Raw genomic sequence first — 18,284 nt, 5'->3', positions numbered from 1 at the left:
CTTTGAAAAGTGAGTTCATAAACAGATTTAAGAGAGATACTAATGTACAGAGTAAGGATTTGTGTAAAGTGTGTCTGTCCCTGGCGTGATATCTTGGCTTTGAAGCTGTCGGCGCCGCCACACCGACCCCCCGTGCGGTCGAAAAGGCATGGATCTCCTCCTGTTTGAGCTCACAGTCAACACAGGAACCTGAGCTCCCCCCCACCCCCACCCCCACCACCACCACCGCTCCCCCACTTCAGTCTCAACTACAACCGGACTATGATGACCACCTCCCCCCCACGACAAACTTTCCTGTCTCGGTCGTAGACAAAGAGCCCCCCAGCTCCGACGATGGCTCGATCACTACAGAGAACATGCACTCTGTTGTTTTTGCCAAACCAGGACTTCATCATGTCCATTTAAACATCAATAGCTTGAATCCCAAAAAGCTGGAGTTAATTAAGGGAATGTTTCATGACGGTAAGGCAAAGATTTTATCCTTCTCTGAAACTAAACTTGATGACTCGTTTACGGATGCTAGCATTGAAATTGCCAACTATAGCGGGGCTGTTAAGGAGAACAATACTTCAGTTCTGGAAAGAAGCACCACAATTTTACAGAGTGTACCTCTTGGGTCATTCTTTAGAAAAATCACATTAGACACTTAATTTTCAAAATGTCCGCCAGTTTTAAAGATGGCCGCCTTTTCGGATATGTTTTACAGTACGCCAGCCAGTTAATATCGAATTTTCATAATATTAGAGTTGTTTTGTAGGTTTTAAAACATCCTGAGTTCATTTATTACACTTTTAAAGCAGCCAGAATAACCTTTCTGACTTTTGGTTGGGGTCTTTCCTCACCTGGGACCCCCCAGACAGACCCCTGAGCCTATTTCAGTAATCGCTCTGCTCCTGCACCAGAACAATGTTAAATTAGATCTGAAATATGCTCTGAAATAAAAAATGACTAGTAGCAAATAACAGAGGTCTTCCACGGGGGGTCCGGGACCCCTGGGGGGGTCCTCAGAGCTATTACAGGGGGCCTGCCAAATCTCGATGAGATCTTTTTTTTTTCTTTTTTTTTTTACATTTGAAACTTTGAATGTTTTTATGTATCCTGGTTTTATGTATTGTACTTTGATGGTTTATTAGTATTCTCAGTATTATTTATAATGTTTTTTGTGTTAAAACAGTTATGGTTGACAGCTGTTACTGCAGGGATTGCAATAATGAAGGTATTGCAACTTTTCACTTTGGGTGCAGAACAACATTTCCATTTATTGCACTGCACTCACATTGACAACACACACACACACACACACACACACACACACACACACACACACACACACACACACACACACACACACACACACACACACACACACATTTTAACCATTTATTTATGTCCACACAAAGGAGATGCATACAAGGACACAAATAGTATAGGTGCAGTAGAGTAACATTTACAAAATCATGGCATTATGTCTTCATGATACAATAGCAAGGCACTTGGTACTCTACGGGTATAAGTAACAGCGTCTCCGCCATATGTGGCGGCTGCCGATTATAGCGGAGACGGAACAATACTTTGCCAGCCTTTTTGCCTCTTTTTTAGGCACTCCAAGTTGTTGAAACCCTCTAACAACCAGCCTGTGGGTATGTCCTAGGCTGCCAAATATGAAAACAAATAGTCTGCACCTGTACCCCAGCTCTGAGATCGTATTTAGGAGAGGTTGGTATTTAATGACCTTGGTCATGAAAGCTTCCTCTAGGCTAGGGTCAAAGGTGCAGGCCATCTCCAATACAGACACTTCCCTGGACTCTTCATCAACCACAACAACATCTGGTGTATTAGCTGTCAAAGATGCAAACATTTCCAAGTTATCACAGAGATGAAACATGGATGGAATGACACGGGAATGTTTGTACACACACACACACACACACACACACACACACACACACACACACACACACACACACACACACACACACACACACACCTCTTTGTTATTGTCACCCCAAAACCCTCACCTTATCCTCTTATAGAGCCCATGGTTAATTACGCCCAAAGAGATTCACTACACTACAGTAATTTCAGACATGCAGGATATATTCGTCTTCATCATCATCATCATCATCATCTTCAATGTCCAACCTAATAGTGTTGACACAGTCTCCACCATAGCATAGATTGAAAGGCAGGTTATTTGAGCAGCTGCACCGTCCCTTACAACCTGCTTTGCAGACACATTTGATGGGCTCAAGTACTGCCTTTGGAGCAGGGAGAGCAAGAAAACTGAAACCTGGAATATACCCTCCACTCTCTGAATTCCATCTATTTTCTTCGATTGGTGGAAGCACAGGGAAATTTGTCAGGTATGATTTATCCTGCATTGTGACGGAGTTGGCACGGAGGTAATGTGGTAGCAGTGCAGCACGAGTTGGAGGTAGCATCTCACCCTCCAAGTTATTTGACAGAAATAGTTCCCATCTGAGTAATCCCAGGGTTGTTGGACCTTTTGAACTGTAAACATGGCATGCAAAATGTTCGGACTGCAATGTTGATGGAAGCTCACAATTTATAAGCTCAGGAGGAATGGCCAATGACCTTGCCAAGGTCCTTGAAGCGGTTAGTGGCTTGGTCATCATCATCATCATCATCATCATCATCATCATCATCATCAAGTAGGCATTGACCCATGTCTTTTTGGTGATTCCAACAAATGTTCTTCCCCAGTCAACACCTGAAAAACGCAAAGGAACCCTTGACATTTGTAACATCAACTTGAACTCACTCGAATATATCAATTTCCTTTTTTTGTACCGGAGGCAAGGACTTGATAAGGAATCGGGGTATCAGCCTCTTCATGTGTTTGCACTTCCTCAAAATCATGTCCCTTGATGAAGGTATCGTATTATGATGCCTACTTCGTCATACCTGACAAATTGCCCTGAGCTTCCATCAATTGAAAAAATAGATGGAATTCAGAGAGTGGAGGGTATGTTCCAGTCAGGTTTCTTGCCATCCCTGCTGCAAAGGCAAAGCTCATCAAATGTGTTTGCAAAGCAGGTTACAAGGGACGGTGCAGCTGCTCAAACAATAACCTGCCTTGCACTCTCCTCCCTGCAAATGATATAGTGGAAACTGCCAACATTATTAGGGAGGACATGTATAGTAGTGAATTTATTTGGGTACAATTGACCGTGAGCTCTTTAAGAGGATAGGGTGCGGGTTTTGGGGTGACGATAACAAAGAGGTGTGTGTGTTGTGTTGTCAGTGTTAGTGCAATGCAATAAATGGACATGTTAGACTGTGCGCCCAAAGTGAGAAGTTGCAATACCTTAATTCTTGCAATACCTGTGAACCTGTCTGTCTAACACACACATGTTATAAATAATACTGAGAATACTAATAAAAACAGTTTCAAATGTAAAAATATATATACATATAAAAAAAAGGAACTTCCCCATCAAGATTCGGCAGGCCTCCTGTAGTAACTCTGAGGACCCCCTAGGGGTCCGGGACCCCTGTGGAAGACCCCTGGGTATTTGCTACTACTCATTTTTGCTTTCAGAGCCCAGTTACAACAACTTTAATGCTTCAGTTATGATCTAATTTAACATTGCTCTGGAGCAGGAGCAAAGCGACTACTCAGATAAGCTCAGGGGTCTGTTTGGGGGGTCCCAGGTGAGGAAAGACCCCAACCAAAAGTCAGAAAAGTTATTCTGGCTGCTTTAAAAGAGTAATAAATGAACTCACGATGTTTTAAAACCTACAAAACAACTCTAATATTATGAAAATCGGACATTAACTGGCTGGCGTACTGTTCAGAGGCAGCCATCTTGGAAACATGGCAGCCATTTTGATTTTTCAGTGTCTAACGTGTTTTATCATAGGAACAACCCCTAAGGAGTACTTGTGAAAAGTTTTAGGTTTCTTTCCACTTGTGAAGTATTTTAGTGCAAAAATGCATTTACCTGCCCCGCTACTATACTGTAATCAGGAATGATAGAAACAGGTATGGAGGCGGAGTTTGCATGTATGTACATAATGATGTCAATTTTATCCCCCGTCCAGACTTACACCACAGTTCACTTGAAACTGTATGGATTGAGGTAATCTTTGAACATGCCAAAAACATACTAATGTGCGCTGTCTATAGACCACCTGATCAGAATGATTTCTTTGAGCTGTTTGATGAGAGCTTAGCAAAGGTGGACGGTACTGAGTATCACATTTTGGGCGACTGGAATGTGGACGTTTTGCGTAAAGACGCACCCATGTTCAAGTCCTTTGATGGGTTATGCAATCAATACAGCCTCACTCAGCTTGTCACAGTACCCACCAGGGTGACAGAGCACTCTCAAACCCTCATAGATCTCGTCGTAACCACTGACAAGTCCAAAGTCACCGCTAGCGGGGCTATTGTATGCGGTCTTAGTGATCATTATATGATCTACTCTACCCGTAAAATACACAAACCCAAGGCTAGTGGCCACAGAACTGTCGTTGCTAGAAGCCTGAAGAACTACTCCAGTGAGGCTTTTAATCTCAAACTAGCGGGTGTAGACTTTTCCCCAGAGCTGCAGTGTACAGATGTCGAAGAAGCATGGTGTGGTTTTAAAACCAAATTGACCAATGCTCTAGACGACGTGGCCCCCTTGAATACCACCAGGGTTAAAGCCCGCCAAGAGCCATGGTATAACTCAGATATTGCAGAATCAGCTAAACTCAGAGACAAAAAATACGATGAAAAACGAAAGTGCTGCAAAAAGCTTAGAAAAAAATACAACCATGACCTCAAAATCCACATTGAGCATCTTACTGCTCAATGCAAGAAACTTAGAAACCAGACAACCGCCCTAGTTAGATCCGCCAAAAAAAACTACATCGACGACAAAATCGAGGAATACAAAAACAAACCACGAGACCTATGGAAGTTGCTTAACAACCAATTAGGCTTAAAATCAAAAACCATATGCCACAACATAAACATCAAAACGGACGCCGCTCTCATTTCTGACAAAGGAGAAGTGGCTACCCATCTTAACAAAACCTTTACCACCACAGCCCGTTCACTGGTCGAAAGACTGGTCGCCCCATCTGGGCGGTATGGTGAAGAATTTGTTAAAAAATTCTACAAAAAACTGGGCGTCAGAAAAGACAGCTTTAAACTTTCCACAGTGACAACTGATGAAGTGTTTAAAAAATTGAGCGCCCTACCTCAGCACAAGGCCACTGGCCTTGATAAAATCCCAGCTAGATTTCTCAGAGATTCAGCCGCCACCATTGCTCCAATCATTACCCACATAATTAACCTTTCCATCGAACAGGGTCATGTCCCCCAGGACTTCAAACTAGCAAAAGTAACCCCCCTGCACAAAAAAGGTAGCAAACTAGACCCTGGAAACTACCGCCCCGTTTCCATTCTTAGCTCCATATCCAAAGTCATGGAGAAAATAGTCTACGAACAGATTGCAAGTTATCTCGATGAGAATAATCTGATTTACGAGTTCCAATCTGGATTCAGAAAATCCCATTCCACTGACACATGCCTACTCTATTTGACTGACCAAATCAAACGCGAAGCGGATCAGGGCAAATATAGTGGCATGGTCATGATGGACCTCCAGAAGGCATTTGACACCGTGGATCATGCTATTCTGATTGAGAAACTAAAAGCCATCGGTCTTGACAGCGCAGCAGTGAGCTGGATGCAATCTTACCTGGTGGGGAGGGAACAGGTGGTGGAGATTAACGGAACCCTGTCCCCCCCCCTCCCAGTAAGCTGTGGTGTTCCTCAAGGTAGCATACTGGGACCTCTGTTGTTCCTAATATACGTGAACGACATGGCATCTGCTTGCGACTGCAACCTGTTCCTGTTCGCGGATGACTCGGCTCTCCTAGTCTCGGGCAAGGACCACTTGCAGGTTGAAAAGACACTTAACTCTGAACTGAGTAAGATCTGCACATGGCTTAACGACAACAAATTATCAATTCACCTGGGAAAAACCGAGTCCATCCTCTTTGGATCAAATCATAATCTCAAAAAGGTAGATGACTTCACAATCAAAGTGGGTGACAAGGTCATAACACGAAAAAACGAAATCTCTTACTTAGGATGTATCCTTGAAGCTAATCTTTCCAGCGAAAAGATGACTTCAAAAGTAATAACAAAAATCAACCAACGAACTCGTTTCCTACAGAGGATCACCCCAATGGTCAACTTCAACACACTGAAGACCATAGCTGGTGCAATAATCCAGCCCCTCTTTGACTACGGAGTCCACGTATGGTATCGTGACGCCCCACAAGCCCTTAAAACTAAACTCCAAACAGCCCAAAATAAACTAATTAGGGTCCTGCTTAACCTTCCCTATCAGACTCACCTCACCGCTACTCACCAGTTAAGAGTAGGGTGGCTCAGAGTAGATGACAGAGTACAGCAACTTGCAATGGGCCTGCTGTACAAGATACACCACACCACTATGATACCCAAGTACCTGTCAAAATACTTTATAAACGTTAAGGATGTCCATAATTACAACACCAGAGGCAGTGCCACAGATCACGTTCAACCCAGAGTCAACTCAAAGAAAGGGTCGAACTCGTTCTTCTGCTACACCACAAAAATGTGGAATGCCTTACCGAAGGCCATAAAGGAGTGTGGATCACTAGCATCCTTTAAAAATGCCCTGAAAAACCACTTACAGGCAGCAGCCGTTCGCAACTGGTAAAAAACCTAGCCCAACCCTACCCTCCCTGCCCCTTCCTTGTATATACTGTACATACTGATTGTTTAGACTTACTGTTACCTGCCCCTTCCTTGTATATATTGTATATACTGTACTTACTGATTGTATAGACCTACTGTTTTCTTTTTTCTTTACATATCTACTGCATAGTACTGTGTTCTATCTGTCTGTCATTCAATGTTATATGAGATACTTTAATGGTTTCCTGTTGAAATAAGCTTAGTCTTTTCATGGATCTCCTTTTAGTAGACCTTGTACCAGTGAACTGTACCGTCATGAATCTGTACATTTTCCTATGCAAACTTCTAATAAAGCCTTCAATCAATCAAAAAACCCTTGTATTATTATCCCCAACAACTGCATACTATTTGTAATGAACCAACTGCCAATGTGTCAAATGTGTCTGTGTGGCAAACATGACCGGAAAATTTATAGTAGTTACAGTTACCCCTTTCTTTTCTTTAATAATGCTGGTGGTCATATCACATGTGCATCTTCCAAACTGTATACAAGTGACACTGTCTAAAACAGCTGTTTTAGTGTTCAGTGTCAGTAATGGTCTTTGATTGATTATTTGAAGACTTTATTAGAAGTTTGCATAGGAAAAGGTACAGTTTCATGACGGTACAGTTCACTGGTACAAGGTCTACTAAAAGGAGATCCTAGAAAAGACTAAACTTATTTCCACAGGAAACCAATTAAGTATCTCATATAACATTGAATGACAGACGAATAGAACACAGTACTATGCATGTAAATATAAAATGAAAGAACCAAAAAAAAAGGAAACAGTAAGTCTAAACAAACAGTAAGTATATAAGGTATTGGTCCAATACCTACAACATTTATATTTATATCAACTGAAACTAATTTAGGTTGTATTTAAACATGTTTGTATGTCAAGATAGACATGCTGTGCTGGTGACATTACAGTTATTGGTTCAACACCTAATAATAAACACTATACTATACAGTTTAAAGTCCATTGCTACTCTACATTATTCTATTAGAGTATAAAGTAGTCAAACTACGCTACAATTATATTACAGTTTACAGTCAATTTCTACATTTCATTAATATATTACAGTATTATGTCCATACACTACAGTTTAAAAGTCCATAGCTACACTACATTATTCCATTACATACAGTATAAAGTCTGTAGCTAGTCGCTACACTACAGTTTTTGTCATTTGCATATTTTCTATGACTGGCAGAGTAATTCTACTATGATGATGCCCTTCTATTGTGAATGCGTTCTCACTTACAGATGGAATTACAACACAATGGTAAAACAATAGACCAAACAATCACCAGTGAGTCATCATTATGGGCTTGACTCACTTTAATGACAATGAACCGTCATCATTATGCAGTTACTTGACAGACTGAATTACATGTGAAGAGTAAAGCTGTAGACCAATCAATGGCAAAGTCTCATCCCTGAAAGGAGGTAGAGCCTGCACATCAGTTTCAGGAAAAGGATTTTTGGTGTTTAATGCAACAATGTTTCAATCTCACAGGATCTTCATCAGGTCAGAATCCTGATGATATAGGCCTGTACGACACGCATATAAATAAGTATGCTTTTTTGTTTCATAGTATAAAGACAGATTCATAAGTGGGGGCTGTTAAACAATAGTTTTCCAGTTTCTGTCTATTGTTTGTATGCTCCACCCACCACTGTGATTGGACCATCACACACACCCTAGTGTATTTAACAGGCCTCAGTTTAGTCTGGTATCACTTTAATCTGTGTTGTTGTTGAGAGTTGAACTTCTCTCTTCTGGACTTGGTGAAGTAATCAGGTATGCAGTTTGTTTTCAGAATGTGTGTTTGTGTGTCTTGACTTTTAGTTATTTTGGTGAATTACTTATATTTCAAAGAAGTGCACTTCTGTAAATGTTTCATAGTATAAAGACAGATTTATATTGCAGCAACTATTAATAACCTATATCTACTCATAATGCTAACACTACTGTTTCCTTTACTAGATCTCCTGCTGTAAAGTTTCAACACTGGTGATTCACAACCATGTCAGCCTCAGTGAACGTTCCAGAGGAGGGAGTGATGCTAGCTGACAGAGTCGCTTCCTGTTTGACCCGACAGGAAGAGGAGCTCACCTGTCCAGTGTGCCGTGACATCTTTAAACATCCGGTTATCCTGCCGTGTAGCCACAGCTTCTGTAAAGCCTGTCTGCAGCAATGGTGGACAGGAAAACCAACGTGGAACAAGGGATGCCCTGTTTGCAAAACAAACTGCTCCCAGGACGAACCGCCTATAAACTTAGCATTGAAGAACCTGTGTGAGAACTTCTTAGAGGAGAGAAGTCACAGATCTTTGTCAGCGAGGTCTGAGCAGCTTCTCTGCACTCTGCATGGGGAGAAACTCAAGCTGTACTGTCTGGACGATGCACAGCTGGCATGTCTTGTGTGTTGTGATTCTGAAAAACACACTGGACACAGGTTCAGACCCATCTACGAATCTGATAATGTTGCAAAGAGGGCCTCCAGAAATCACTGAAGCCTTTGCAGGATAAACTGGAGAATTTGCATTCCTTGAAAGCAAACTATATTGGAGCTACAGAATGCATTAAGGTCCAGGCCTTGCACACAGAGACACAGATTAAGAAACAGTTTGAGAACATTCGCCAGTTCCTTTCTCAGGAAGAGGAGGACAGGATCTCTGCCCTGAGGGAGGAAGAGAGGCAGAAGAGTCAGGTGATGATGGATAAGGTTGAGGGGTTGAGCAGAGAGATGGAGACTCTTGCCAAAACCATGAGAGATTTCGAGGCAGATGACATCTTATTCCTGCAGAACTATAAGACCACAGTGAAAAGAGTCCAGCTCACAATGTGTAATGCACAGCCAGTCTCATTAGCAATGATAGACGTGGCCAAACACATTGGCAATCTGACCTTCAAGGTCTGGAACAAGATGAAGGACATTGTCGCCTACACTCCTGTGATCCTGGACCCCAACACCTCCAATACAGATCTCAACTTGTCTCATGATCTGACCTGTGTGTTATCTGATGGAGAGCGTGTAGAGCTTCACGATAACTCAGAGAGGTTGGAATATCCACACAATATATTAGGTTCAGAGGGATTTAACTCAGGGATTCACAGTTGGGATGTTGAGGTGGCAAACAATAATTTCTGGGAGTTGGGTGTGTTGTCTTTCCAGAGAAAGGGAGACAATGGTATGATGTGGTGTTTAGGCTTTGTTAACGGTAGATACACAGCAAGCTCCTCAACAGGGCCAGGGATTGATATCTCTGTGAACCAGAACCCCTCAAAGATCAGAGTCCATCTGGACTGGAACAGATGAGAGATATCCTTCTCTGATCCTGACTCTAACACTCACATACTCACCTTTGCACACTCTTTCACTAGGAGACTATTTCCATTCATTTCTACTTATGGGCATCTCCCTCTGAAGGTGTTACCTGGGAAGGTCAGTGTCACACTAGAACACCACAGTTAGATGTGAAGACAACAACACTGATAGGTAACTATTTGCATCACCAAACACATAACATATAACAATGTCTGATTACAAAATACTTTTTATTTGTTTTACTTTACACAATTTTGGGGATTTGGGATGTACCTCCCCCTCACATCAGTCTGTGAAACCAGGACACAAGTGAACATGTTTTGTTCCTTTGTAGTTTTGTCAATATATGGGTGTAAAATGTATGTATTGCTCAGCCAATTTCTTATAATTCACTGATACGAGAGGCTAATACTTAGTGATTTGATTCATTAGAAATGCTATATGATGTGAATACACATTCAAGGTTCACATACTCTAAAAGGTTCCTGTTTATAATAATTGTTTACAAAATGAATGTGTGATTGCAGAATGTTAATAAAGTTTCCATAAAACTTCTAAATGACTTTTCCAACCTGATTACTGTACATCTGTGCATATTTGGAAGAATCTTTTAAAACAAGAAAATAAATATAAACATTATTAAGTTGTAATCCATCCACCATAATTGAATTAAGTAGTAATCTCTCTCTCTCTCTCTCTCTCTCTCTCTCTCTCTCTCTCTCTCTCTCTCTCTCTCTCTCTCAATCAAACAACTTTAAAACACATCCCAATTGCCTGATACCATGTAAATTTGGGTTAGCAACTCAGGCTCATATCAAGTTTCACCATTAAATGCATGTTTTTTCCCCTCCTAATTCAACTGGTTACTTTACAGAACCATACATTTATGTCAAATATGTCAATTTCCCTCCTTCCCCCCAAATGGATGTTTTATCATTAGAGGACATAGTGCTTACATGTGGTTTAAGGGTTTGGCAATTTTTGTTATTATCATTATCTATCCTGTGCTATTTTGTATCTATTTTTTTATAAAGCCCTGAAGGCAAACAGATCCTGAATATCAGTGCTTATATTGTTTAGTTACAAAAATGTAAGGGTCTATTTGGTGGACACTGTAATATTTGCATTTAGCCTTTTATTCTACTCTTGCGGAAACAAATACCCATAACTTTTGTTCATTAAATGGGATATCTGTGTTTGTCTGTGCTGTGCTGTGCAAGTTGCAATAGGTGTCGTGCAATGACGGGAAGTATGGTTTTGTTGTATTGTTTTAGCTATTTTTGAATTATTTTAGTGCACTGATCGTTTGGCACTTTTGATGTTGTTGTACTTGTGACAATGACAATAAAGATCTATTACCGGTATATTATGTTCTAATATGTCTGAAGGTGTAATATGTGTATATCAGATTTTTCATTATTTTTCCCCCTTAACTATTTTGTACTTGATACAACTCCTATTATGACTTGCAGGGATGTGAAGGGTTAAGTGGGGGCTGTTAAACAATAGTTGTCCAGTTTCTGTCTAGTGTTTGTATGCTCCACCCACATTTAGCCTTTTATTCTGCTCTTGCGCTCTACTACTGCCATGCAGTCAGAAAGACATCTAGCCTTTACATGCCACCATGCCTGATGTTTCTATGCAGATGTTATGAAAACAAACCATCAGGCCAATGAGCTCCAACACAACTTTATTAGTTCATAATAAGATGTGTACAATCAATTAAGTGTAGTTACGTCACAACTAAAGAAAATATTCAACATAATATAAAACAAATGTTATCTACTACATGAACACAGTGTGCACCCAAATGGCCCATATTACGTGAAAGGAAGACAGACATGGTGATAATGGCCATTGCATGTTTTTTTTTCATCCATATATTTGGGCTTTGTCGGGTTAACTTGTACATTAATTCATATATGTGTACAATGTAAACATCAATATCTTATCTTATCACACATAATTTCTGCACATCCCATCTCAAAGACGGCAGGGGTGAACTTGTACATTAATGAATACATAATGTGTACAATGTAAACATCAATGTTTTATCCCTTACACAACTTTCAAATACATCAGTACTTGCCTGACTGCGAGCACCAGACATCTCACACTACGTTCACACACCACCCACCAGCAGGGGGTGGTGATGTGCGGACTGAAGTGTCAGGCTACATCAGTACCAGTTCACACAAATTAAAACATAATTTCTGGCAGTTCTCACATAAAGTTCAGATAGCAATTTCACACATTCTCAACTTCCTGAATGAATGGCTCTTCATTAAGCTGGCCACCTCTGATAAATGCCTATCCTTATTGAAAATAATAATAATAATCTGCATGTGCATTTAAAGGGACTTCCCATGCATTAATTCTCATGTGGTTCTTCAAAGTTGTAAAATGACTAGTGGCTGCCACACACAGTACAGCTAAAGGGCTATTCCCTTGCATGAACCTTCATGTGCCGCATCAGACCACGTTTTTGACAAAAGCTGTTGCCACAAATTTCACAGCTAAAGGGTTTTTCACCTTTTATTCAGCATGTGCAGTTTCAGACTATGTAGGTGACTAAAGCTGCTGCCACACTCTGTACAGTTGAAGGTTTTTTCCCCTGTATGAATCATCATGTGCCGCTTCAGATCACTACTATTACGAAAGCTGCTGCCACAAACTGTGCAGCTAAAGGGTTTTTCCCCTGTATGAACCATCATGTGCCGCTTCAGATTACTACTGTGACTAAAACTGTTGCCACAAATTGTACAGATATAGGGTTTTTCACCTTTATGAATCATTGTGTGTTTTTTCAGACAATTATTATCACTAAAGCTGTTGCCACAAATGTCACAGCTGTAGGGCTTTTCCCCTGTATGAACCCTCATGTGCTGTTTCAGACCATTTACTTGACTAAAGCTCTTGCCACAATCTGTGCAGCTAAAGGGTTTTTCCCCTGTATGAATCATCACGTGCTTCTTCAGATAACTACTAGTACTAAAGCTGCTGCCACAATCTGTGCAGCTAAAGGGTTTCTCCCCTGTATGAATCCTCATGTGCAGCTTCAGAGAACTATTAGTACTAAAGCTGCTGCCACAATCTGTACAGCTATAGGGTTTCTCCCCTGTATGAATCCTCATGTGCTCCTTCAGATTACTACTATTGCTAAAGATGCTGCCACAATCTGTACAGCAAAAGGGTTTCTCTCCTGTATGAACCATCATGTGACGCTTCAGATTACCCTTTTGACTAAAGTTGTTGCCACAAAGAGTACATATAAAGGGTTTCCCCCCTTGATTAGTCTTCATGGATGGCTTCTCTTTTGATGATTTCACACCATGGAACAGTTTGCTGCTCATAGACAACCTTTGTCCTTTCACATGTTGAGTCTTGTGTGATTGCTGTGTGTTTAAAACTGACTGGGCTTCCCTGGTCTCCTCCCACTCATCACTGTCTTCAGTATCAGATTCAGAACAGTGTGAAGGCAGGAGCTGAGCATCACTGGTTGATTGTGATGATTTACAGTCCTCTTCCACCTAAAATAAATACATACATGCATTGCATCATTCTGTTGATGTTCTAGATTTGGTTTCTACTGACATTTTGGGCAATACTTAAACACAAGCAAACTACTATGGCCCTCTCCTTTTATAAACAACACTTCAAATCTATTGAGCATAAATAATTATTCTACAGACGCAAACCATGTTTGCAATGCATTGAAAATTAATGGACACTATGTGTTGTTTTTAATGCTAGTGTCCAATGTGGTGTAATAAGGCTTCATCCAACAGATATTGTATAATCAACTTACCATTTTACTTTGTGGAACAGCTGTGTATTCCATGGTGTTTGAAAGATCCAGTGGAACTATTTCATCCTTCACATCCAATAGTCCACAGTTAAACCTTACACGTGATAGAGGGACGAAACAAGGCTTCAACACTACTGTTGTTGCATTCACCTGTGAAATCAAATGCACAAAAAAAGAAAATTCATGAAAACACGACTTGTATGAATCAGATATAAAAAACAATGTGTAGAAAAATACTATTTGATGAAAATACTCAACATACATACAGGATAATAGATGTAGGCAATGAGACAAACATAACAAACCTGGTGCTCAATCTTCCTCCTTTTGGTTTCTCGACAGAAGTGTTCAACTTCCCTTGGTTGGTTCATCTGTAATGATAAATGTCTTGGTATTAAATACAAGGGGGTAAATAGAGGCTACACAATTCTAATTCAAGATTATAGTTTGTATTAGACAATACAACTAGTTGACCATTACTAAGGTAAAGTATAAAGTCTCAGCCACATTATTACAGTGCAACGTCTTACCTTCTTGTTCAGTTGTTCTCAAAGTCAAATCCTTGGAAATGATTAGCTTGTCTCTGAATTTGCTGAAAGCACAAACAACATAGACTACAACAACGCTATGGTACTTTACTTATACCTGAGGAGGGTTTCAAAGGAGGAGGGGTTCACAGCATCTTTTTTCCCCCACACATTTAATTAACCAATCAGAGCAGAGCAAAGAAAGTAGGGGGAGCTAAGATGTTGACATGAACATTAGCATAGCACACCAGCTATCTGGAAACCTTAAAAACACAGTACACAGTTTAGTGGTTTAATAAAATGCCTTGCATGCTTGCCTGAACAAATTCCGTTTTATGTCTAAAAATCATCAAAGGCCTACACAGTGTAACATTTAAATTAACATTTACTTTTCAAATGTTTTTCCTCTTCCTTTTTAAGTTAAATGCTAAAGCTCTATATTCTAATAATAACCATTGCTGTAATTCTTATATCCCCCCAACTATTTAATAAACATACAATATAGTTTAAGGTGGGTACACAATTTGACAAAATCAGGCAATTAAACCCATTAATCACCATCAATTTGATCAAGATACAGAGCTGGGACTGGGGTAACACAGATATCCCATTTAATGAACAAACACTAACTCAGACATAATTAACTATTGGATTATAGAGCTATGTTGCACTTATTTTAGTAAAACATATCCCTTACTCCCCTTTTAATCAGTGCCAGTTTACACAGACTTTCTGGTTGTAGGGTATAAAGCTCTATCTTTATCTAATCCGTTAGAACAGTGGTTCTCAACCTGTGGGTTGTGTCCCCCAGGGGGGTCCCCAGATGATTAACTTAACGTGCAACATTGTTTTCTCTCTCTCAACAGTAAACAAACCAACATAACGTTTAAGTGTATAGAGGGTATATGCACATTTCTAAAGTGACAATTTAAGGACTTTTTAATACCTCTAAAATGACGAATTAAACATTGGCCAAATTGTCAAATATTAGAGGCAGAAATTGTGAAAACAGCAGATCTACATGCTGCAGATCTGCTATTTTCACAATAGAACCGTGTTATACAAAATGTAATGCCTCAACTCTTAGTGCTCGTCAGGGTGGGGGGGTCCTCAGGTCGCGGCCTGAAAAGGTTGAGAACCACTGCGTTAGAAGACACAGGTTTAGAATGTTGTGTAATGTTTTATCTAGAGGATGCTTTTGTCCCTTTGTTAATGGATAGGTGAGAATGGGTTAGGGTGTGTAGCTCTGTTGCCGAATGGATGGACCAACTAATTAGCATGTATTCCCTTTAGTATGATAAGGAGTGAGCACAAAGCCCCCCAACAGTACTGTGTGAATGGTGTGGAACATAGGATTAGGATTCATTTGTATTTAAATTGTTTATACTGGAAAATACTTAGCATTCTGCTGCTACAACATCTGAAAGGTGACACATAACCTTTCATCCATATGTTTGGCTTTTACATAGTTAAACATGTATGAGCACAGACCACCACCATATAGATTGCTATGCATACACGCATAGGCAGTTCTCACATAATGGTCAAATGGCAATTTCACGCACCACATACAGTACCTTCCTAAATGAATGGCCTATTTCTTCATTAAGCGTAGCTTCTTCTGATAGATGCCATTATCCTTATTGATAACATAGTGAACATGGTGCGCATAGTGCGCTCCCAATTGGTCATTAGGCCTATTGCTTGAATGGAACCCAGACAGGGAGGGTGTTTTTCAGCCATATATTTGGCCTTTGCAGGGTTGTACATTAATTAATATATATGTGCAAAGTAAACATCAATATTTGATCCCTTACACCCTCTTAAAATAAATCAGTGCCAGTTTACACAAATTGAAACCTTTTGGCGGATCCCCTGTAGTAACTCTGAGGTCCCCCTAGGGGTCCCGCACCCTCTGTTGAAGACCCTTGCTCTACAGTATCAGGATTTGACTCATAACTTATGAGTCAAATCCTGTTCTCGTGTTTAAATAGAACCTTAGTTATAACACCAGCTCTATTTCCTCTTCATTCGCCAGAGACACATAGACTGGATCATCAAGGCTTCCCTTTTGGGTTTAATAATGTGACCACCAGGTCAGAGCATTCATTCTATTTCACCCTCAACTTGTCCAAGAGTGTCTGTGTGTGACATGTCTGACCCTGCAGCCAGTCCTCAAATCCTGTTCAAGAGAACTCTGTGTGTGTGTGTGTGTGTGTGTGTGTGTGTGTGTGTGTGTGTGTGTGTGTGTGTGTGTGTGTGTGTGTGTGTGTGTGTGTGTGTGTGGTTGTATTATGTTACTTGTAAGTGATGTCCCCACAAATATACAGTAGAATATGAGAAATAGACATTGTGAGGAAGGGTTGTTTTGTGGGTCAGTTCCAATTAGGAAGAATGGGATCTATGTGGGTTAGGATTAGGCATCTATGGTAGAGGTTAGCTTTAGAGTTTTTGTCTTAATCTGTCTGTCTTAATCATTTCAACTATTTGCCATGCCATCCTTAAATGCTGATGCCCTCAGTAGTTTAAAGTGGGTACACAATTTGACAAAATCAGGCAATTTAACCCATTAATTAACATCAATTTGATCAAGATACAGAGCTGGGGTAACATAGAGATCCCAGTTAATGAACAAACACTAACTCTATTGGATTATAGAGCTATGTTGCACTTATTTTAGTAAAACATATCCCTTACTCCCCTTTGAACCAGTGTCAGTTTACACAAAGTTCTGGTTGTAGGGTATAAAACTTTATCTTTATCTAATCCATTAGAAGACACAGGTTGTGAATGTTTTATCTAGAGGATGCTTGTCCCTTGGTTAATGGATAGGTGAGAATGGGTTAGGGTGTGCAGCTCTGTTGCTGAATGGATGGACCAACTAATTTGAATGTATTCCATTTAGTATGATAAGAGTGAGCATAAAGCCCCCAGCAGTATTGTGTGAATGGTGTCTCCCCACCCCATTAGTGGTATGGCCCTTGTCATGAGCGGAAGCTAGGCGTTTTTTTTTTTTTTTTTTCTCAGACATAATTAACTATTGGATTATAGAGCTATGTTGCACTTATTTTAGTAAAACATATCCCTTACTCCCCTTTTAATCAGTGCCAGTTTACACAAACTTTCTGGTTGTAGGGTATAAAGCTCTATCTTTATCTAATTCGTTAGAACCTGTGGGTTGTGTCCCCCAGGGGGGTCCCCAGATGATTAACTTAATGTGCAACATTGTTTTCTCTCTCAACAGTAAACAAACCAACATAACGTTTAAGTGTATAGAGGGTTTATGCACATTTCTAAAGTGACAATTTAAGGACTTTTTAATACTAAAATGACGAATTAAACATTGGACAAACTGTCAAATATTAGAGGCAGAAATTGTGAAAATAGCAGATCTGCATCGCGTTGTGAGCATGCAGATCTGCTATTTTCACAATAGAACTGTGTTATACAAAATGTAATGCCTCAACTCTTAGTGCTCGTCAGGGTGGGGGGTCCTCAGTTAAAATATGATTATTTCAACAAACATCAATATTTGACCCCTTACACCCTCTTCAAATAAATCAGTGCCAGTTTACACAAATTGAAACCTTTTGGAGGATCCCCTGTAGTAACTCTGAGGACCCCCTAGGGGTCCCTCACCCTCTGTTGAAGACCCTTGCTCTACAGTATCAGGAGAGACTATTCCCTATTCATAACTTATGAGTCAAATCCTGTTCTCTTGTGTAAATAGAACCTTAGTTATAACACCAGCTCTATTTCCTCTTCATTCGCCAGAGACACAGAGACTGGATCATCAAGGCTTCCCTTTTGGGTTTAATAATGTGACCACCAGGTCAGAGCATTCATTCTATTTCACCCCCAACTTGTC

At 40.3% G+C, this 18,284-nt stretch overlaps 1 protein-coding gene across 1 annotated transcript; it reads left to right on the top strand.

Moving 5' to 3' along the window:
- Nucleotides 1-8,777: 8,777 nt before the first annotated feature.
- LOC308281995 (E3 ubiquitin-protein ligase TRIM35-like) lies at nucleotides 8,778-10,072 on the top strand (the record flags this gene model as incomplete). Its single annotated transcript, XM_080722343.1, has 2 exons — nucleotides 8,778-9,164; nucleotides 9,248-10,072. The coding sequence occupies 2 exons, from the start codon at nucleotides 8,778-8,780 to the stop codon at nucleotides 10,070-10,072; spliced, it is 1,212 nt and encodes a 403-aa protein (XP_080578469.1).
- Between the last annotated feature and the right edge of the window lie 8,212 nt (nucleotides 10,073-18,284).

Source organism: Nannobrachium achirus, assembly GCF_963921795.1.
Source record: "Nannobrachium achirus genome assembly, chromosome: 3".
In the NCBI taxonomy this organism is placed as follows: Eukaryota; Metazoa; Chordata; class Actinopteri; order Myctophiformes; family Myctophidae; genus Nannobrachium; species Nannobrachium achirus.
This window is presented reverse-complemented; position numbering and strand designations above follow the sequence as displayed.